Source organism: Melospiza georgiana, chromosome 8 (genome assembly GCF_028018845.1).
Source record: "Melospiza georgiana isolate bMelGeo1 chromosome 8, bMelGeo1.pri, whole genome shotgun sequence".
NCBI classification, from domain to species: domain Eukaryota; kingdom Metazoa; phylum Chordata; class Aves; order Passeriformes; family Passerellidae; genus Melospiza; species Melospiza georgiana.
This window is the reverse complement of record NC_080437.1, coordinates 1,566,312-1,590,111: the sequence shown is the minus strand read 5'-3', so window position 1 is coordinate 1,590,111 and position 23,800 is coordinate 1,566,312. Positions and strand designations below refer to the sequence as shown.

General features: G+C 44.2%; 1 protein-coding gene and 1 non-coding gene across 2 annotated transcripts; one reads left to right on the top strand and one right to left on the bottom strand.

Annotated features, from left to right (window-relative positions):
• Nucleotides 1–9,339: 9,339 nt before the first annotated feature.
• On the top strand, nucleotides 9,340–9,421 carry TRNAS-UGA (transfer RNA serine (anticodon UGA)). The gene has a single exon. It is a non-coding gene; the product is annotated as a tRNA-Ser (tRNA).
• Nucleotides 9,422–13,374: 3,953 nt separating this feature from the next.
• On the bottom strand, nucleotides 13,375–23,272 carry DNAJC12 (DnaJ heat shock protein family (Hsp40) member C12). Its single transcript, XM_058029234.1, has 5 exons — nucleotides 23,173–23,272; nucleotides 20,267–20,345; nucleotides 18,470–18,609; nucleotides 16,554–16,755; nucleotides 13,375–14,483 (listed from the first exon to the last, which is right to left on the bottom strand). Exons 1-5 carry the CDS (start codon nucleotides 23,248–23,250, stop codon nucleotides 14,389–14,391), a joined length of 594 nt encoding a protein of 197 aa, XP_057885217.1. The 5' UTR covers nucleotides 23,251–23,272; the 3' UTR covers nucleotides 13,375–14,388.
• Nucleotides 23,273–23,800: the final 528 nt, after the last annotated feature.

Sequence of the window (23,800 nt, the reverse complement as noted above, 5' to 3'; positions counted from 1 at the left end):
GCTGGGAGGGTCACCTGGAGACAGCCGAGCCCACGGCCCAGCAGGTCTTCACAGAGCTTCGGGAACCTGCAGCGACACCGGGGAAGGCAATTCCTCAGAAACCCGTGAGGTTTGGGCTGAATGTGAGAAGGGAAAGGGGAAGGAGGAAAGCGAAGTGTGGTTGTAAATCCACACTCAAATACAGATGAGTACCTCTCCTTCATGCACCTTCACAGAACGCTCAGAACACACTTCCAGAGTGATGATCCCCCATTTGTAAGATTTTCCACCAAGGCAGACATTTATAAATGGATGTGAGTTAAGTTTTGCTAATCTGCTAATTTGCTCTGCTAATCACAGAGCAAATTAGATACAATACACACAGAACAAGAAAACCCTCCTAAAACTCCCAAAAGGCAGAGGCTGCTCAAGGTTTGCATCCATTCTGCTGGAGACTGGAGGCCTTAGATCACTCAGTCTGAACGTCTGCACGACGTCAGGCTGGATTTTCATTTTGGAAAATCCCAACCAAAGCACTGTGGCTGTTTGTGGTTGATTAGAGGTAAAAAGGGCACAGACAGCCTCAGGCTGGCACTGGGGAGACTCAACAAGGAACGAGGGGAAAAACACCCAAACCTAAGGAACGACCACATTGTGAGTACACAGAAGAGAGAAGGAAAAAAAAAATAAAAATACCTGAACATACATAATAGTACTGAAACAGTTGCAAGGAACAGGGAAAAAATCACATTTAAACCCTGTCATGCAATGGCCAACTGATTTCAAAAGTGTCTTCTGCACTTAGAGATGCAGAGAAGGAATGCAGCAAAAAGGGATTGTGGATGCAAAAGCATCAAATATTATTAATATAAACTAAGCAGACTTTCCTAGATTATATAATAATTTATTATGAAGAAATGTACGTGGTATTGCCATATTAAGCTTACAATTTTATTCATAATTCATTCCTCTCATGATCATATTTGAAGCTTAAACTCTGAAAAAATCCTTCTTTTCTCACCTGCAACTCATGAATTTAGAAGATATGAACAACAACAGACAGTTAAAGCTGCTGGAGTAAGATTTAATTTTCTGAGTACTGTATTAAAACTGTATCATGCAGTGCAAGAATAAATCTCACCACTTGCAGTTAGTATTTCTCAGCTCTGTCATTTACCTCATGAACATTATTTGAAAGTTAAGAACAAAACCACAGTTCACTTCACTGCAAAGGTCAATATAGACAAGTGGATTTATGTAAATGATCCCTATTGCACTTTTCTAACCATCAGATCTTTGTAACTGCATCAGTGTTTTATTTATGAAGCAAATTGCTCTAGAGGTGAGCAGCAACCCTCTTTGTTTTGATAAAGTCACTAAGAAGAGGTGTTAAAAATGCTCATTTTATTTCAAGTTTTTTGACCCATCATTTTGAGTTATCAAATGAGGAATGGGATTCAGCTGTTCAAGCAAACACCTAAAACTAATTTATATACTGTAGAATCCATCAGAAAAACCTCTTAGACACTCCAGGTATCCCACAGACTTCAACCACTTATCAAGGGCTGGATGTGGGGATGCTTTAAAAGGCTAAAAGTGTCTAAATCAGTGCTAGACACCAATGTTCAGACCCCTCTCACAACTGGAGAGGAGCTGCTTCAAATTCTGGGCGCTTATTAAGAGGGATTGCTTCAAAAGCTGTGGTAACTTCATGGCAGCAGTCAGAATTAGCAGGGTTTGGACAAGGTTCTTGCCATCCCAATAAAAATAAGCACTATCTTACAAAAGACCCTGAAAGCATTTTCAGATGTTGCTGAGGCAGTTGCTGGCAAGGCTGAGAGGAGTGTTTGTACTAATACACCAAAAATGGGGCAGCAGGGACAACTGTGCTCATTTCTCTGGCAGAATGGACGAAAGCAGAAGCCACTATACTAAAAGAGGCCTCCCAAAACCCCTGTAAAAAATATATTTTTGCCTACTTACATACTCATACCATTCATGCCACAGAAAGTCAGTGTGAAATGCTCAAAGTTCTGAACAAAAGGCAGCCAGGTCCAGGATACACCAGAGTACCCAAAAACACCGGTCTGAGCCACATTCTCCCCTCAGTAAGGGGGGAGACATCCATATCCCTCTTTGGCCCGAAATCCTCCCCAGTTTCTACACTGAAGGAGCCGTCTGCCTTCTCAGTGTCCTGAATACACAGCACACCTGCTTTCCAACACGCCCAGCTCCCTGCTTGCCTTCCCTTCGCCTCTTCCCCTCCCACAGGACAAGCGCTCTTCCTTCGTACCTGGAGCCGGCCATGGCAACCCACCCGGGCCAGGGCTGACCTGAGGGGAAAAGGGCGGAACCTGAGGGGGGTGTCTGGTCTGACCTGAGGAGAAAAGGGCGGGAACCTGAGGGGATGGAGGGGGTCCGACCTGAGGGGAAAAGGGCGGAACCTGAGGAGATGGAGGGGGTCTGACCTGAGGGGAAAAGGGCGGGAACCTGAGGGGATGGAGGGGGTCCGACCTGAGGGGAAAAGGGCGGAACCTGAGGGGGGGTGTCTGGTCTGACCTGAGGGGAAAAGGGCGGAACCTGAGGAGATGGAGGGGGTGTGACCTGAGGGGAAAAGGGCGGAACCTGAGGGGATGGAGGGGGTGTGACCTGAGGGGAAAAGGGCGGAACTGAGGGGTGTGTCTGGTCTGGTCTGGTCTGACCTGAGGGGACCCGACGGGTGGCGCTGACCTGAGGGGAGGGATCCTGACCTGAGGGGCGGAACAGAGCGGGGCTCTGGCCTGCGGGAGCCCCAGCGGGATCTCGGTCTCGGCTCCCCCTGTCCCTGCTCCTGCCCCTGTCCCGCCGCTCTTCCTTCGCCCCGTGACGGGTAATTAGCTCACAGAAGGAACCTGCGCACTAAGCCTATTTGTTAGGGTTGATTTAAAATCATTTTATGTCAGCGTTCACGTATCCTCCCTCCCGATGGACACTGTTTTTTCAGGTACTAGGTTGTTCCGGTCTCCCATGATTGCCCCTCCAGTTTGATTCACCAGACGAGGTTCTGCTTTTTTATCTTCTGCTATAAAACTTCGGGCAGTTTCATAAACTCATTTCACAGCTGTGAATGAGAGCTAGACCTATTGACACACTGCACTTCTGGCAAACACATTTAAAATTAATCAAATAAAGTACCCATGAAAACAAAGCAAATTTTAAATCAAATCTAGTATTCATATCTGCGTTGGGTGAAGACAATCCCAGTCTTGGCCTGTGATCATCCAGGTAAGGAACCTGGCCGATTCACCCTTCCCACATACCTGGATTTCACTCCCACAGAAGGCAAATGAGAAATTCCCAACTGGAGAGTGGGTAAATGTACCCCAGAATGGCAGCAGGGCATGGAGAGGCTGTCTGACAAACACAGGACCTCAGACACATCCCTGTGCCCACCAGTAGAGACCTCGTCATGTTTTCTAAAATTATTTCAATTCAGCTAGGCAAAAGAAAGTTTTATAATCAGATTCTTTAACAAAATTTCATGCTCCTGCAATAACTTTTGATGTTAGCCCTCACTTGAAACAGTTCAGAAATAACTCTAATTTTTAGGAGGGCACATTCAAATATTCAGACTCTCCATTTGGTTTCAGTTATTATCTGTAAGTAAGCCCAGTAATTAGTAATTTCTTTCTATTTACTTCTAATAGAAGCACTGAGTTAATATATTTCATATTTGTACATTATTATTTAATCAACCTTGTCAGAATTATATTGAATCCCTAAGGCATAATTTTATACAAACAAAAAATAATATTATCTAAAGAGATGACTCTTAAAAACAGCCTGCTTACAAGGCACTAATTCTCATTCCCACTGAGAAACCATGCAGTATGAAATTAGTAGTTTGGGAGTTTAAATTGCAAAATTAATCATATTGCCATAAGTGTCAGAAATGAAATAGCAATGACTGAAATTCCTAAACTTAGTTCTTGAGATTTACACAAATCTCAGGACCTCCATTGCTCCAGATTTTGCTTCAAACTATCTTTTAGAGTTTTCACCTGGCAGATTTTTCTTGCATGGGAAATGTAAGAAAAATCTTCAGGTGAGATAACCAAAGACTGAATAAATAAATGAAGCATAAATAAAGTTGGTTTTATTCTATTTGTTACTGAGTTTTAGCTTTCCTTCATTCAAGGTGTGGCAATTCAAAATGTACAAATATTTGATTTTGAAGAATTGGGAAGGTTTATTACTGGGATCTGTCTCTGAGGCATAGTAACAATTAAAGTGGTCATTTACCCAGGACAGTTGCAACCAGCCAAGACTGCAAACAGATTTAAAGTTTGATTTAAATTTAAACAGATTTAAAGCATAAATGTGACTAACCAAAAGGGAGATTTTCTGATTAAGGTTTTTTTCAAAACTGACCACGACCTGATTTCATTCCTAAAGCTTCTGCTGATCTGGAGGTACTAACACAAGGTGCACTGCTGATGCCACCCAATGTCATAATTCCTCTCTGTAGTGACAATGGGGAAAATAGCCTGTAAAACTCAGCAAAATAACAGGTTTTAACCACAACTATTTTAAACAGGGTGCAGATATTGCTTTTATGGGGGAAAAAACTCCAACAAACTGGAAAATAAATCAAACAAAAAGTCATGTAATTTAAGATTTGAAGCATACAAAAGGTGAGTGAATCAGGGTCTCCATACCAACATCTGTGCTCAGAATGGGGACAAAAATGAAGCAATACAGAATGGGAGCCAGATGCCTATTTTACTTTCACACAGGTGGAAAGAATATTACTCTTTGTGGTGTTGCAGATGCATTGTAAAAGCCAAGTCTCATTAATAAACCTACCAGGAGGGTGATTTTGGCCCAAGTAGCATTTTCCTATGATATTCAGTGTAGTTGGATATTGAATGCATATCCATTTACCTTCTGTTTTCATAAAAATGTAGGAGATGTGTGGATAAACCAGTTGCAAACAGGAACATTCTTTTTGTTTAAAACCCAGTAAATCTGGTAAAGATGTATTAAAGAAAAGGGTTCCAATCCAGTAGCACACACATGCCCAAATTTGCCAAGATTGTTTATTAAAATAAGAATGCAACAGAACATTTGGCTGCATTGACACCTACAACAACATTCAGTGATATCATTTGATAATCTTGTGACAATGAGCCTGTAATTTCATTAAAATTTAAGTAGAACTTAATAGCATTTTTCCAAAAATGATCTGTTGCTGAACATTTGAGAGGATTAGAGGCAAAAGCTGTCAACTTTAGGAGCCCCATTTTCAATAGTAAAATGAAAGCTTTGGGATAAGACTGTATGCCTCTTTTTGCAGATGCAGGGTGTTCAGACACCTTAATTAACATTTAGCTGCATGAGCAGGGTTAGCAAACTGTCCATGTCCATTCACACACTTGTGGTGACAGGTGTCCTGCTGCCTTCACTCCAGATGTGCTGTGAGGGAGGTGACCAAGCAGCTGTGAGCAGAGCCAGAGGCACGGGGAGCTGCAGCTCAGTTTGCCTGCCCTGAGCACCATCAGGAGCAGCAGCACCTCCTCAGCCCTCCCTTGCCAGCAGCCTCAAACCCAGAGCACAAAGGACCAGCACCAGGACACTGGGGTTTACCCAAACAGCAGAAATTCCTTCTTGTTCCTCTAGATAATGTTTATAAAAATACCAATATTAATTGGGATACCTCCTCAGCCCTCCCTTGCCAGCAGCCTCAAACCCCAGAGCACAAAGGACCAGCACCAGGACACTTTGGTTTACCCAAACAGCAGAAATTCCTTCTTGTTCCTCTAGATAATGTTTGTAAGAAATACCAATATTAATTGGGATACCAATGAATTCCATGGAAGCTGCCAGCAGCCATTATATCTCACCAGATTTTGTCATCCTTGGCAAACAAACAAGGAAAAGTTTGACGTGTCCTAACTAAAGGAGTGAAGCCACTTTTGATTCTCTACCTGAAACTTGCCCCCAGATCCATTCTCAGGCATTCACAGAATGTGACATTTCAGCCATACAGAATTTTCCATGGTAAATTTAATGAAATTAATTTTACATTCTTATTTTCATTGTCTGCATGGTTTCAGCTTTGTTAAATGATCTACAAAGCTAACAGACACAACAGGAGGAATACAGATGAAATACTCTTCAGTGTGCAGCGTTGGTTTTCCTGCTGTTATGTGTTTCTTGAGGGAGAAAACACAAAATTCTGTAGCCTTGTGGTGCAAGCATTATGTGTAAAACACAACTTATGTTGGAGTCATTATTTCATTCAAATTCTTCAAAGGTGATGTCAAATTTACTCTTGAATATTCAAAGTTACACATAAGCACAGAGTTGCTGGTCTGCCAACATTGCTGTAAATACTTGTTAACTTAGGCAGAGTCTAACCTATTTTTTCTGTTGCAAGCATCATAAACTTCTTACAGGAAGAAATGTTCAAACTAGTGAATTTGTAAAGCTGACAGAGATTGATTAAATAAAAGGGCCCAGAGCAGGTGGTGGTGAAGGAATGGAATGAGCACTACAAAACTGATATTGCACTTGAGGTTAACTAACATGAGAAACCTGAAGGATTGAAATGCCTGGGGCTCAGTCCCTGTATTTCTTAAGAATCCACTAGTGCATTTTTGATACTGGCTGGTTAATCTGTCCATGTGCTACTGAAAATATTTCAGTATCTGTCCTTGTTGCTTGAAGAAATTAAAAACTTGAGAAAACACAGGCAATTCTATCCTAGCACCATTACTTTATACAACAGACCCAAACCAGACTTTTCTCTGTTACCTGTTCTAATCTCAAGACCTTGCTACCTTTAAGCAATTAATAAATAAAACTTCTGAGATGCCTTGGGGAGATAAATTCACAATCTAAATACACTTACTCCAGTGGCACTCTGCATGTGTCCCTGACCTTCTGCCAGTGCTGCTGGGCAGGGATGGGTGTGAGATGCAAAGCTGTGTTTGGTGTCAGGTACAAACAGGCGACGTGTGGACTTGTGATTGCAAAATGTGTGGAAACCAACAAAGGGATAGTTGCAAATTCTAATAATAACTGAGGAAAATAAAGCATGGGAAAAGGCCTTTGAACCTATCTTTTGTTTGCAATTAACCCTAGTTGATTTAGGAGCATTGGAATTAAGGTATTAAGGATGTTGCTTTTTGCTTGCATTTAATCCATAAAAAGCTCTGCAATAATAACCTTTTGAAGTATAATTTTAGAATATTGCTTGTATCCTTGAAACTATAGCTTTGGAATATATATAAAGGAAATTTGTTTATCTCACGCCTTGTTGAAGCAGAGAAAAGCAGCTTGAGAAAGGAAGGTGAACATCACCTCAAGGGTTTATGGTTTCGACCAAAGGGAAGCTGGACATCACTGTTATGAGATTTAGAGTCTCTGCAACTAAAAGGTGGACACACATCTGGGGAGCTGGACCCCACCAGATGGGATTCGTCTTTCTTCTTTGGAAACTGGACCAGCACCATCTGAGGATACTCCTTTGAGATACATCCTGAGAAATTAAAATCACAATAGTGTATAGAATTGTGATGTCATAATTTGGAATAAAAATTGCTGATGAGTAAAAGATTGGAAATAGAAACTGCTGAAAAAACCTGATGAGTACCCCTATAAATACCTGTAACCCTCAATTATCAGTGTGCAGTTGGAGGGAAAACTTCCCCCACTGTACCCAGCGCTGTATTGCTCACACTTTACCATATTAATTAATGAATTGATTGCTGCTTGTATATTGGCCTAGCCAAGCTTCTCATTCATAACACGGGCAGCCCAAGGAGCTGGGGGCTGCTCTTTGTGAGCGCTCCCGGCTCTGCTTTGGTGCAGCTTTGGCTGGGAGCGCTGGGGGTCACTGCAGCTCTGCTGGGAACCTGGGATCCCCCAGACACACCCGGCGGAGCCGTAAAGAGCTCCGGGTGTGCCCGCACCACCTCCATTCACTCTGTCTGAAATTGCACATTTCATCTCAGTCCTGTGCGTGAACACAGAGCAGCTGGTGTTGGTGAAAAACGCCAATCACGTGGCTGTAAAATTTTAAAAGTTTAATAGTAATAAAATGGTTATAAAAAATCAGTAATACAATTAGAGTAATAATCATTTGGACAATTTCAAATAGGACAATATGAGACACTAGAAACAAAGAGTTACAGACAGTCCGGGTACCTTTTCTGGGCAAAATAAGCCCGAAAAAGGACCCACGGTAACAGAGGATTAACCCTTAAAAGCACCAGCCTGTTGCATATTCATACACCTCATCCATGATGCATAAATTCCATTCAAACACAGGATTCTGTCTGGGCAGTGTCAGCTCCTTCCTCTGAATCCTGACAGCATCGTTCTGCCTGAGTGAGGTGGGGAGAAGTTCGTTTCTCCTGATAATGGAGCAATAAATTCTCTTTCTCTGAAAGATTTGGGTGTGCTGTGGCTGCTATCTCAGTGCGAGTCCTTTCTTTAGAAAAAAAAGTATCCCACATAGCTTAGTTTCTATTTTAACATTTTGTTATAACCTAAAACTATATTTACCACACTACTTAAGAGAATCAATACCGCATAACTTTCTAACACAACACGTATAATATTCATTTTAATATTTGCGAAGCGCCAATCATACAATATGCATTTTCCACATTGTTCAAAGTATAGATTAAAAATCAGGAAAATTTATTATTTTTACCCATTGCAACACAGGTAGAAAGACAAATGAAATTTAATTTTCATTGTACTACTGCTGGCATAACAAACTGCTGCTAGCATAAAAAAAAATTATCTACAGAGAATTAAATTACATATAAAGGTCGTATGACAGAGACCTTTCGAGAATTTGTAATAGAGATTTTGCAATAACTGAAAGAAAGGTAATGCAGCGCCTAATGGCTGCTGTCTGTGCCTCCTCCCTGCCAGGCCCGGGTTCCATTCGCAGGGGCGGGCACGGCCCGGGTCGCTCAGGCCGGGACTCTCCGGTGTTCTCTGGGGTTTGCTCCTCCTGTGCTGCTCCTGACCAGCCGCGGCCGCCATCGCTGCGGGGGCCGGCCCGGCTCCCTCAGGCCGGGACTCTCCGGTGTTCTCTGGGATTTGCGCCCCCTGAGCCGCTCCTGCCGAGCCGCGGCCGCCATCGCTGCGGGGGCCGGCCCGGCTCCCTCAGGCCGGGACTCTCCGGTGTTCTCTGGGATTCGTTCCCCCTGAGCCGCTCCGGCCGAGCCGCGGCCGCCATTGCTGCAGGGGCGGGGCCGGCGGCGAGGCCGGCGGCGGCCATTGGCTGCGCAGATTGTGGGCGGGGCCTGCGGCGGGCGGAACGCCCTATAAGGCTGCAGCCCGAGAGCCTCAGCAGCATCAGCAGCGATGGCCGAGTGGTTAAGGCGTTGGACTTGAAATCCAATGGGGTCTCCCCGCGCAGGTTCGAACCCTGCTCGCTGCGGCCCGGAGGGGCTTCGCTTTTTTCGTTCCGGCCGCACTTTTCCTGCTCTCGGCTCCTCTCCGGCAGCGGCAGCGCCCTGAGGAATGGGCCGGGATAAGAGCACGGAGCGGGGCAGGTCCCGCACAGCCATCACCCCCTGCTGCGGGTGCTCCCGGGGCACCGGCAGGGCCGCATCAGCCAGCCCCGGCACATCGCCCTGAGAGCCCGCACAGCCTCCCCGGGCAGGCCGGGCCGCCGCTCGGGCACTGCGGAGGAGGGAAGCGCGTTCAGATGGCACTCCCTGGTCACTGCCTCTCGTCCCATTGCTGGGCACCACCCGGCTCCACATTCCTGACACCCCCTGTGGATATTCATACACAGTAAGGAGCTCCCCTCTCAGTCATCTCGTCGTGAAACTGAGCAGGCCCAGCTCCCTCAGCCTTTCCTCATGAGAGATGCTCCAGTGTCCCATCATCCTTGCTGCCCTGTGATCTTTATGCCACTGCAGCTCTTCAGGCCGTGCCCACCCGCTCCTCCCGGCCCTGCCAGCAGGAACAGCAGTGCCAAAGCTGCAGCAGGGCCCGGGGCAAGGTGCTGGCATTGCACCTGCAGGCAGCGATGGGAGCCCTGGATGGAGGGGAGAGAACAGCACCTGGGGTTGGTGCCTTCTCAACAGCCCAGCTTCCAGGCCCTGCAGGAGGACAGACAGCGTCCAGCTGCAAAGCTCAGGGTTCATCCAATGCCTAACACACAAACAGCGTCCTGGTTCACCCAAGGTCTACTGCTCTGCCCCCACGTCCTACGGCTGACACAAAATAAATTAAATCTTGTCAGCAGAAGGCTTCTCTAGAAGGAATGGAGCTGCTCTGTCAAACCTTGCCTTTCCTGAAGGAAGCTGCTCTGATTCTTCCTGGACCTCCAGTGAGGGGGCCCTCAATCCCCTTTTCCTGCCTTTTATGTTCCTCTGCACATGCAGGACGCACATACACGCACAGAAGTTATTATGCCATTAATAACCAGGAAAAACAGACCAAGGCAGCATTCCCCGACCGTCCGGGATTGGTTTAAACTGAGCTCTCGCCCCCCAGGTGTGTCACTGTCCCTGCGTGTGGCCCCAGCACCAAGGAGGGAAGGGAAGGGAAGGGAAGGGAAGGGAAGGGAAGGGAAGGGAAGGGAAGGGAAGGGAAGGGAAGGGAAGGGAAGGGAAGGGAAGGGAAGGGAAGGGAAGGGAAGGGAAGGGAAGGGAAGGGAAGGGAAGGGAAGGGCTGCCAGCCCTGCCGGCAGCAGGGGGAGCGTGTGCACCGGGCTGAACAAACCCCAGCACGGAGGAGCTAATAATCATCAATAACCATCACCTGCCGTCTGACAGTGACACAGCCCGACCACCTGAGGAGCGGCTTTATCTTCTGCTGTGTAATTTCATCAGCTTTGCAACAGCCTCGCTGCTTACACTTTCATATCCTGAAATGAGAGATGAGCCTGCTGGGAAGGTAAGATAGCAATGTTGATGCTCAGGAAATTAAAGATACACAGTATCTCTTTTAATAATCATCTTCTACTATAGAACATATAAACTGCCTTTGTTAAAAATCTCATTTAAAGAGAAAAACAAACGACCTTACCTATCATTCAGCATTACTCAGCCTGAGATTTTAAGTCATGTACTGTCTATGTTTATTGTCCAAATAACTCTTACACTGTCACTTGGCAAATGTTGGCAAAGCAACTTCTCAAATACTGGCTAAACAAAAAGGTTGAGGATGTTTTAGTTCTTGACAATCTTACATATCCTGCACTTGCACAAGTATAATATCGGCAAATAAAGATATAATAATTTTATATAAATCCAGAATCCCACAATGCTATTCAGTTTCACTGTAAATAACTGGCTAAGTAGTTGCTTAATTTCTGTTTAAAAATAGTTCAAAGGCCTGGGGACACAGCACTGAACAACGTTCCCTGTACTCTGTATTTTATCATCATACACCTGCACCCCATCTGCTGTCTCGTAACTTCCAGATGAAAACTCCTCAGCCTTCACAAGTCCAGTAAGGGCTGGGTTTCACCAACACTTTTGTCTGGACTCCAGAGGATCTGGGCTCACCTCACAACTCTGTTTATTTTCATACCAAATCCTTCAGAGCTGTGACACAGCACAGTCAATCAGAGCCCTCACGTACCCAAAACCATCAGGACCCTTTTACTGCTCACCTGAGCTGCTCCCGAAGGGAGGTCAGGAAGAAAGAGGAGCTTCCCACGTCCCCAGAGGGCTGCCCTGCTCCAGCTTGAGACTCCTGGGCCCTAATCTAATAAATGGTGTCTGGGCTTGCTGTTCCCCACCCCCTCTGCCGCTGTCTCCACTTTGCAAAGAGAGTTAAAGATCTCAGTGGGCCCCTGAAAACCACGAGCCTCTGACTCTGCTGCCTCAGTCACACCTGCACAGAGCCTGGGATGCACCACAGCCCTGCCCCAGTTAAAGCTCCAGCGTGTGAACCACATTTGGTGCTGGCCAGAGCAGCCCAGAGCTGCTGCTGGAATGCCACGGGGACATTCACTGGATCTTCTCACACCAGTAGCAAAAAGCTTCTGAAAGTGCTGTATCTTCAAAGAAGCAGATAGGCAGTTTCTGCTTGGGGTGTGGGCCCTGGATGATCTAACACTGACTAAGCTGTCAGGTGCTTTCTCTGCTTTCTAACATGAGGGAGAACTGGGCTGCCCACTCATTCCAGTAACTCTTGTTACTGGCCAACAGGCCAGGTCCCACCTGGTTCTGGGCAATCAAAAGCAGAGCAGGGAGCACAGGCTCCTCTTGTTTTCCAATCAATTTGACTTTGCTGTGCTAGGAATAGATTCATTCAACTCAGGAAATACAGAAAAATGGACCATTTCAAGTTTAACATGTACAGAAATGGAAAAAAGTAGTCTGTGTCGGTGGCACTGTGTACTGGAGCACCAGTTAGAACCTGCCCTCCTCATGAGGACAAGTACAAATTACAGAGCAGGTTGTTGCAAAACACAACTTTTGCCATGAGCTTTTACTGGGCTAAGAGCCTTCCAAATGCCTGCATTTATTCATCCAGAACAAACATCCAAAGGTTCTTCGCCAAAACCAACCACGCAATAATTGGCTAATAATGACATCAGTTTTAATGACACAAACTATTAGTTTGCTGTTCAAAGGTCTATTGTGTGTTCACTTCTCAAAGGAAACCAGCTCATTAGGTGCTAAATCATCCACCCAACTACCCCCTTCTACCTTCAGCAAGTAAAATGGGCAGAGGAGAATCTGGGCTGCCATCTGATTCCAAGTGCTCCAGCTGGCTGCACTTCCATCTTTTTGTTGGAGGGAGAATTGTTCCCTATTACTTAGTATCCTTCACATACGGTAAAAGTTTCTTCTGTTACAATTGTTTGACAGACATTCTATAAAATGGATTAAAGTCCTTCTTGAGCAAATATGTATGAAGTAAAGCAGCAAATGCACCAGAAAAAACCAAACCAGAGGCGTTTAACAAACATTACAGAGCATTATTAATCTCACGGTGTTTGCAGCTGCAAAATATGCCAGGGAAAAGCGTGTAAAATGAAAGATGGTGTGCTGCAGAAGTGGCTCTGGGCAGCAGTGCCATGCACTCCAGGCCAGCGTGGCTGCAGGGCACAGCTGCCCACCAGGTCACTGAGATCCCCATTCCTGGGTTCCAGTAACAGCAGGAGGCAAACAGGCCCCAGGCAGGAGGGGCACATAACCCAGGCAGCACAGAGGCCAGACACACACGCACCCCCAGGGACAGACAGACAGACAGACAGACAGCAGATTGTTCCCATGTGGGCACAACACTGCACTCACCAGGCTACGCTTTCCATTGCACTGCCGGCGATTCTCAGCCGGACTCTTAAGATGACAAATAACAAGAAATTCCAAAGGAATCTCTGTGGTGGAAGGAGTATTTAATTAAAAAGATGAAAGAAACCCCTTTTCTGTATACATGAAGTTTTATTTGCTGCTGATGGAATTATCTGCCTGCACAAAACCACAATGTCAATACCTGACATATTAGCCAAGCTTGCAAAGAAGAAAACAAACACAAAATAAATAAACAACAGTGCAGAATTTGAAAAGTTGCCCAAAGTATCAAAAACTTTCATGTGAGATTTTGTACACATTAGTGCTGACTAGTCTGATGTTTCACTCCTCACTGTACAAGACCCTGGTAAAACCAAGTCTAGCAGAGCTGAGCAGGGAGGGGAATTGCTCTGAAGCCACGGGACAATGTTGGCACACATACACAGGGGATCAGTCTTCCACCAATACATCTTGAGACAAAAACTGCTATCTGGAGAAGTAAAGTTCTGCAACTGCCTTCCAAAACAAACATATTGCTGATGCAAAAAGTGTCCTCGTTAAGGTAGAAAACAAGTGATTTTCAGGAGTGCTTGATCTGTCACAGAGACCTTGGATAACAAGAACCTTCTTATTTCATCTATAACATAAGATCACAACTCTCCTACAAGTTAAGTTGGTAGTGAGTACATTATAAATCACTGCAGTGAGTACAAGGCAATGGAGAAGTGAAGCAGAGCACAGAGTTAAGCAGAGCTCTCTTTACAGTTCATTGACATAAAGCTTTTGGAAGATCCTCTCTGATCAGGATACCCTGGAGCCCAGAGCTCTACTGAGAGTATGTTTTTATAACATCACACTATTGAACAAAATATTAATCATTACACAATATTTGAGAATATGAGAAACGATATACAAGATGTTAGATTACTTCACAACATCAATTTATATTAATACTGAAAAGGTTATTGAACAGAAAAGTTTCCATCTGTAATGCTCACAGCATGTGTGATAAATCAGTATTTGGACATTGACTACAACAACACATTTCAATAAAGAATACAAAATACAAATAACTTATAACTGCTGTTAAAAATACAAAGGGAATGGTGAAGAGATGATCTCATGCTCCTGAGTGTTTCTCATTTCAGATCTCATAGTTCCTGAATTTCCTCAGAAGGTCTGACGGAGCATCGCCTGACCAACGGAAACGCAAGTGCCAGTAATTCCCCTCTGAAAATCCTGAGGGGAGAAAACAGAAAGTCAATTAAATTATTGTAAACATGCATAAAATTTAATTTTCTGAAACAGTACTCGATGGCCTTCCCAGAAAGAAGTAAACAGGAAAGTGGTCACTTCCAGGGCTCTTGCCTAGCAGGGACAAACAGAGCACTGAGTCCTTGGCAGGCTGGAACAAGAACCAAACACCAACCCTCAGCAGAGCTCAGCTGGGAGGGTCCCAGAGGAGAACAGCAAGGACCCTGGCAGCCCTGCAGGGACTCACAAGGCAACACTGGCAAATTGCAGTGGCCTGATCTAGGGAAGGAGATGGAGGTGGTGATGGGATAAATCTGCAAGTGTGATCTGGGGCCTTCTCAGACCAAAGTGTGACCTTCCTTTTACAGCAAACTGAATCCTGTGAGTAGAATTAGTGCTCAAATCTGTTGTTTGAGCTGAAATAGCCACGTAGGTGGCAGTCCAGAATTCATCCAGCCCAGTGACTGTCACTGTCATATTTTCTGGAAAAATCCCTTCACCAGGATTTCTTCTCCTGGGAAGCTGAGAAGCCCCAGAGAAAAATGAAAACAAGAATTATCTGATTGCTTCTCCCTCTTTTGCTGCTTTGGAATGTGGTCTGGACATTGTTTACCAACTGGTCATTAATTGGTTTCATGTGAATTGTTTTGACTCATTGACCAATCACAGCCAGCTGAGTTGGGACTCTGGTGAGAGTTAGGATTTTTTTATTATTATCTTGTTAAGCCTCTGTAAGTATCCTTTCTCTATTCTTTAGTATCATATCATATCATATCATATCATATCATATCATAATAAATTAGTCTTCTAAGAACATGGAGTCAGACTCATCATTTCCTTCCTCCTCTGTCTGGGGACCCCAAAAATGCCACAAGTGACAGGAACAGACAATGCCATGGATTCAAAGGGGAACCCAATACATCAATTTTTGCTGGACCAAAACAAAAACATTATCAACCCCCTAACATGGGGTATAAACACTGAAGTGCACACATACCCTGTCAAACATATTATACCATTAACATTTATTCATGTGAATATATGCCACTGGATAAATGAAGTAGGCACTTGATGAGTTTGATGGTTTTTTCCATTCAAATATCTGGAAATTAAATTAAAACTTTAAAAAAACCAAACTTGAGAAAGAAGATGCCCAAAAAGAAAATTCACCATTACAAGGAACAAGATAATGCTTTCTTTACTTCCAAATTTTACTGTTCTACAAAGGATACAGTGATGATTAATTACTAAAAAAAAAAAAAAAAAAAGGCAAATAGTATGAAGTTATAGAGCATAATTTTTCAAAATCAAGTTTTCAGTTAGGCCTTGTGTACACTTCCTTGTAGAATCTTCTCATCAATTTCGTGCATTCCACAAATGTTTGGGATTACATTAGGTTTTGCTACCCTCACAGTTGACCCTAATTTTTTGTTTGATCAAACTGGGGGGGAATGGCAGGATTTTGTTTAACAATGACCTAAAGCACAGCCAGGAAATGCTGACTGCCAGGGGACACTTTTGAAACACACATTTATTCTGGTGCACACACTACTTAGAAAAAACAAAACTGTTTGAATATAAAAGAAGACTTCAAGTCTCAAATTATAGACCTGATTAACTCATCAGATGAAAACTGTGCAAAAGCACTGAATAATGGATAAAAAATCACCAAACAAATATTTTACTTAACAGTTCTAATATTTATTTTAAAAAGTCACTGAAAATAACTGCCTTCTCTTTTTACATTTTTATATATCAGAAAAACTAAACTTTCCATTTTGGCCGAAGCATTTTTTTTCTCCTTCTCCAGTTGCAGCTTTTACCAGCAAACAAACAAGGAAACTTGGGATAGGGAGGAAGGAACATCTGAAAACTTCAAAATTAAATAAGTAATCAAAAGCATAAAACCCAAACCAAAATCCCAACCCCAAACCACATTTAAAAAGCTAAAAGTTCAACACACTGTTCTGGAGAAGACTTTCCCATGACTGAAATCCCCCATTTCAGGCCAGCCCCTGGATACTGCAATTTTCTGTACGTGCTGTTTTCACTTACTTGGGGAGTCTGGATTCTTTGAAGACTGTGCTTGCACATCAGGGATTGCAACATCTTCTTGTTCCCTGCTCCCTTCCAACAATCCCTCTCCACTGCTTTCCCTCTGCTGGGCCCACATCTCGTTGGTTCTGCTGTTGGTGTTACCAAAGCCAGGAGCTTCCAGCATTTGGTCCTTCTTGCTTTGGGCAGCCCAGTGCATTGACTAAAAGAATGCAAACAGAACAAAGAACTAATTTTTTAAATGACTTTAAGGGTTTAAATGACTTTTTCTTTTTTATATTGCTGCAATAAATGGTTAAACAAAGCACACTGAGAAGCCTGCAGGTCAATGGGATGGGGGAAAGTATGGTTACATGTCACAAACAGCACTGGAGAGGACACTTTATGGCAGGTGGGGGTGAAGAACAAAAGGTACATCACAATTTTAAGGGCCTTTTGTCCAGTTCCTTCTGTCATGAATTCAGACTTTCTTTAAGAGGGCTTGAGTGACTTCAGAAATGTTCATTTTCAAAGCTGTCTTTAACTTCAGAGTACCTTTTGAAGGCAAGGCAATTTGAAAATATTTAATATTAAAGTCTGTGGAATAACATCTGTCTGGAACTGAACTAAGCTTAATTGGATATTTCCACCAAACATTCAAGCTCAGGCATAATGCTGTACCTGAAGTGTCAAACTTTTCTCCTAAGCAGAATTGACATAGGAAAGTTTTATTCACCTGCCTTGAAATATGACCATGTAGCCCAAACCAATATTATGGAATTGAGCTCTACTAGGGCACGCTTCCAAATCTTCTCAATAGCAAAATCAGGAAGGAAATCACCCAAAAAGCTCCTGCCTCTGTCCCAGATGACCCCACCAGCCCTTCAGGGCCCCTCCAAAGCTATGAGGGAAGCCCAGGGTTCCAAGGAACCACCCCCTGGATTTTTTCGATGACATCTTTATTTAATCAGACAACATGAAAACCTATCTGATAAGCAATATACCAAGAGGAGAATATATTATAAAAAGATCCCAACTTTACCTTAACTTCAAAAAGAAATAAAAGTTTCCTACAAAAGCAAAGTGAGCTGAAGCATTTGAAAACAGCCCTTAAGTTACTTAAATTTCCTATAAAAGCAGCAACTTGATCAATTCACACTAAAGCTACTGGCCTAATGCCCTTCTGTGAATGGGCTCCTCAAGTGCTCCAATTTTCCCTGAATTTCCTTAACATCCTGCCCTAGGCTGACTATATGATGCTTTTATCCCCAATTGTCTGTTCTGTTTATGCTGAATAATAATTGCACTTTAAGCCTTGTTGCAGAGAGTGAAGGGGGAGAGAAGAAGCTGCAGTTTGTTTTCAGACACTGCACTCACTCCTCCACATTCCTGCTCCTGCAGTGTGCTGTCTGTGGATGGACAGACAGCGGGACAGAGCTCTCCTTTGCTTTTAGTTAGTTTAGCTTGCTGAGGCAGAGAAGTTCCCTGGATTGTGTTTTTTTTTCTTTTTCCCTTTTCTTTGGCCCTGTTTTGGCTCTGGACTGAACACCCAGGGTTGCACTGGCAGCTGCAGCTGCGGCCACAGGGCTGGGCCTGGCCCGTGAGGGACTGATCAGAGCCTGAGCTGAGCTGCAACCCGGGGAGGGACTTTCTCTGTTCGTCATCTCTTTTGGAGCAACAAGGGGTTTTATTGGTTAATATTGTTGTATAATAAACAGGTTTTCCCCACTTTTCTCCAAGGAGGCAGTTTCTCTGGGCCTGGCTGGGAGCAGGGGCCGATTGGATCTGCTTTCCTAGAGGAGCCCTTCGGGGGTTCCCTCCCAGCTTTGCCCTGCACCAGGCCACACGCCCGGAGCAGGAAGGTGCGCGCCCCATGCCCACGGCCAGCCGCAGCAGAAGGAAGGCAGAGCCGGGACTCCCCCCAGCCCAGCACGGACCGTCCTGACGGAGCTGCTCAGCGCCTCCCAGTGCCGGAACGGGACGGGGACTCGGCTCCGCCGCCAGTGGTCGTAGCGGGCCCGGCGCTCCGCGTCCGTCAGCGTGTCCTTGGCCTGCTGCAGCCGCTGGAAATCCTCCACTGCCACACACAGAAACCGCACTGAGAACAAGGCTTTTGGCAAATACATGAATTCAGACCCAAAAGGGGCCTGCCAGCAGTGGCTCAGAGCAAAGGACAAGCAAGCGGCCAAGGGATGTGGCTCTGGGTCCCGCTTGCACAGCTCTGGCTGGCTTCAGGATCATCACCCCTTTGGTGGACTGATACCCCTGCAAATCAGGACTAAAATGTTCCTTTGTCTATGAGCTTCAAAAGCTCCTGAACACAAGGTGAGAGAAACTTAGAGAGTGCACAGCCCCTGCAGACCACCTTAAAAAGGGAAATTCGAGCAGCACTGCTTAGAAGGAGCACACCGAGATCTGCAGCAGCACAGGGGTCAGAGAGAGCACAGCAACAAGAATCATGAGCGGCAAGAAAAAAAATGAACAGGAACAGACAAGAATAATAATCTAAATATAGTTCAGATTAATTAACTTGTGCATTTTGTTAGGTGTATTTTCCACGTATGCTAAAATGTTATCCAGACTGGATGAGTAAGAACTCTCATTTCTCCCTACAGGGTAATTTTTCACGGAATGGTTACTAAGGATGCAGCTGCATGTTACTATTTGTGGAAGGGTCATAAAGATTTAGACTTTATCTATGACTCACCTATGTAACAGTGATCTAATATTATTGCTATTATTCATTTATTCCAGTTTACAAATCAGAGAGAGTTCTTTTGAAATACACTACACCCAAACACTAATCAAAAATGATAACAATAAATCAAACAAGAGACAACAGGCTGAGGGAACAATTGTACTAGGTTTTCATATTCTAATATTACTAGGTTTTCTTATTCTAATGTTACTAGTTTTCAACAAATAAAAGGTCTACTTTTTTACTCTTTATTAAGCCTTAAGCTGATGAAATAAAACACAAAGTAAACTCTCACTAATACTGTAAAAGGGTACTTAAAGTAAATATTGTATGTTGAGGTAGAGTATAACATTTCTTTGTGCCAAGCAAAGCTGCTCTGATATTTGGCACTTGGCTGCTCTTTTTTTGTACCTCGGCCTTGCTGAGCTCTGCCCAGGGCTCTCTGTGGCTTTGAATGGGCAAAGATTGGCTCCAGATGACTCAGGTGCTGCTCAGCCCTGCCAGCTCTGAGGAGCTGCCCCCTCTCATCAGCACAAACATCAGCTGCTGCTCTGCAAACAGAGGCGCCTGCTGGGGCTGCCTTCTCTTCCCTTCCAGCCATTCAATTACATTAAAAGAAAATAAAGCACATTTATGTGCTCCTCACAGCCTCATTCCTGACAGTAAATTAACTGACTGATGCAAGTGTGGAACTTGAGGGCCACTGAGCATGGAAGTGCACCAACTGTGTAGGTCTAGAAAGGGACACACTCCAGAAATCAATTCTGTATCAAAAAATGATCTACTGTAGAAAGAAAAAAGATTCAAGGTCTTAGAAACAAAAAAATCCAACAAGTGTCTTCCTTCACTATCACAAAGGAGAGTGCAAGTCTTAGAAAGAATATCACAAGTTTGCTATTTAAATAGAACGTGCTCAATGCACACCATGATTAAAATGTACTGAGGGGAAATAAAGTTTTAAGGCTGAATTTTTTATCTTGCCATGCTAATAGAAGAAAAAAAAATAGATTGTTTTTACACAGGAAAGAATACATACCTGCTTTGGGGTTTCCAGGATGCTTGTCAGGATGGCATTCAAGGGCCTTAATCTTATATTCAGCAAGAATCTGTTCAACCTAAACAAAACATTGAGACAAAGCGAGTAAACACAGAAAAAATTAGCAAATTTTCTTTTTGAAAGAGGCTGGGAGAAACAACAAGGAATGCTGAAAGATTTTGTCCCATTCAATTTTACAAGCTTTAGTGCAAGCAAAGTACTTTAACAACAACCATCTGCCAGTGACACTGCTTATTTAATCTAATTTCCATCCTTAGCCTTGTTTTTGTGAGGCTCAGTCAGCCAGCATGGCTCAAGAAAAATGTGCAAGGACATTTGACCACAGAGGCCAAATGCATCCCCTTCAGTTGCTCTTTACTTTGCTTAATCAACTCCAACCTTCAGCAGAGTCTCAGAGCAGGAAGCTAAGGCTCTCTGCATTGCTGAAGATCAATTTGTGTGTTTGGGTGGCTTCCTCCACACCCTCTCCATAGGAAATTCAGCCAGCACCCCGTGGGGTTTCCATCGTGGACGCCACAAGATAACTCACTCCATAACCAGTAGTGCATATTCTTTCTTCAAGTTAATTTTCCTTGCAAAAAGGTTGGCTTGGAGTAGAATACATCTATAATCAATGTGAGAATATTGGCAAGTATTAGTTTATCAGTTAATTGCAAATTCCCACAGTTTGTTATACCATAAAGTATTGCAACCACTGGAAAAACTAACACACGTGGAGCCACGAAGCCACTGGAGTGGGCATCAGCTTAGATTTTCAAATATTTAGTGCTTTTCGAAGTATCTTGCTGGTTCTTATAATTCAGAAGCCAAAACTTCTTTATATCACTCCAGTTCAGCTTAAGCTTTCACAATTCACCCTAAGGAATCAAAAATGACCATTCCTTCCCATACTACAAAGGCTCTCTATACAAATTCATCATTTGTCCAATGATAAAAGCCACATACAATTTAAATTATTTACTTCAAAATTAAGTCTCATAGCATTTTTTATTTAGAACAAAACTACAGTTCACCCAACTAGCTGGACAAATCTTGTTGGCATATTCTGGGAAAAAAATGTGATCTGCAGTAGTATCTTAAGAATTCTACACTTTTCACTCTGCTCAGAAGCTCCTTCCAGAGGGACAGATGTAATGTGGTGTGTCTGCAGTCAGTCAGACACTTTAAAACACACACAGTGCACAGAGAACTTGGTGAGACTGGTTACTGTATAGCCAGCTATCATCTCAAACACTTAGTTACTGAAAGGGGAACTTTAAAGTTAAAATGTGTACAGAGGGTTAAAATTTAGCAGAAGGGCAACATAGAAGTTTTCAGCTTAAAAAAAAATCAGCAGAAAGAAAACTTTATAGGAAGTTTATAGAACATACACAAAATTAATATAAAATATATAGTGAGGTGTTTCACCAAGAAAGACATCCAATACCCACTATACAAAACCAGCATTGTTCCTGAAGAGGAATGGAGATTAAATCTCCCCTCTTCCTGTCACATCTGAACATGAAGCAGGTGTCTGTCAGCTCAATGCTACCAGAAGCCACGAATGAACTTGGTTTGTGTTTACTTCAATACAGCAACAAGCCTGTAGAAACTGGGAGTATTTCTGCTTAAATTTAACCAGGTCCAACCAAGAGCAGGATGTTGAGCAGTTCAGATGAAAGTGCTGCAGCTGGGAATGTGCTGTGCATGCTGTGCCCAATGCTCGACGCTGTACAAAGCAGTGAGGCTGCAAAATCCCTGTAGTGTTCCAAATTCCTGTGAGACCCCAGAAGGGCTGTGCAGGTCCTGAGGTGCACCTGGAGCTCAGCCAGCCTGGCATCTCCGAGTGCTTCCTCCCGTGTCAAAAGCAGGGCAGCAACATCTGCTGCTTCTCCCAACAAACAGTACTCGAGAGCTTGTTTTTCAGGACCCATTACGTTTATTCCAGCTTTTACATTTCATTTTCAAGCAATGTGAAAAATCATTATCACATGTACTTGAACTGTTCATTAATCGCTAAGCCCTTAAGGAATTAGTGTGAGGTAGAAAGTGAGAAAGAGCATCTGTGAAACAAGGCTGCGTGGAGCCCTGAGCACTGCCCTCTGCTGGGATCCCTTCTGCGAGTGTCCTCGGGAAAAGCTTCACGTTTCCCTCCGGGACACACCGAGGATGTTTACTCCCGATCCTTACACTTCAGGTGAGAGCATCCGATTAAATTTACTGAGCAAAAGACAGACAGCTTTTATCTCCACTGAATACATCCCTCATTACAGCAGAGTAATCGAAAATCAGCATACTAGACTAGCCAACAAAAAGTTGTATGGACACCTTTGACATGATGCATATCACTCAAAAATAGCTTAGCTAAATCTCACTATAAAGCATGTTTCTGCTATCGAAACAAATTAGTAAAACTAGTATTTGAATTTAATTTAAAACAGCGTTTAAAATATCAATATGGTAAACTATAAAGATATTGGTTTTGTTTTCATCTGAGCAAGTGAATATATTTAAAAAAATATTATACTATGTATAAAGCCCAAGAAACTCAGCATTATTATTATTACCAGAAAGCTATGAACTTTCACTGTATTACTTGTACATAAATAGCTCCTTTTCAGTTTTCAAAACCAATAATACCTATTCCAAACTATTCAAAGACATGCAGTTGGCTCTCTCCATAACCCAGTCCTGTTCTACACGGCATTTTCAACCTAAGCCTCACTCCAGGCTCTTAATGCTGGAGAAAACACAGGAGATAAAACTGAGCTTTCCAAGGGAGATCCTACCAGCGGCAAGAAAGAAGGCGCACAAGGCGTTTCAAATACTCCTGCTCGCAGATTCCCTGCGGACACAGGAGCACGTTCAAACCGCGAGCAAGCCGGCGAGGAGGCAGAGGCTCTTACCGTCGATAGCTCATCGCATCCCAGCAAGTTGTAGTAATCCTCCAGGTCCTCCGGCTTGCAGTTCAGGATGGCATCCATCGGCACCGTCCCCAGCCGGCGGGGAGGCTGCGGGGCACGGCGGGCAGGCAGAGCTCACACAGGAGCCGGAGCAGAGCCCGGCGGGCAGGCAGAGCTCACACGGGAGCCGGAGCAGAGCCCGGCGGGCAGGCAGAGCTCACACAAGAGCTGGAGCAGCCCAGCCCCGCTCCGTGCGGCGCTTTTGAGCGCTGGCAGCTGACCCGCACGGAGCCGGGAGGGCCCCGCTGCCATTGGCCCCGCACGGAGCTGCTCTGGCGCTGCTCCCTGGGATTTGTAGTTGCCGCGGTCACTCCAGCGTTAAACCGCGGCTCCCGCGCACACCGCAGGGTTCCGGACGCTGAAACGAGCCGGAGATTTCTCTCAGCATCGCCTGTGCAGCCACTGCAAACAGGCACGCATCGAGAGGCAGCCCTGCACATGGGCCATCTGCTGTTCAAGTTTTATTTACAACTTTTGCCACCACCTTCACTCTCTGAAGGCTTCCTCGGTGCACAGACACCGCTCCTCAACACCGAACAGCAATGGTACACCGCTCACTGACCAGCTAAAA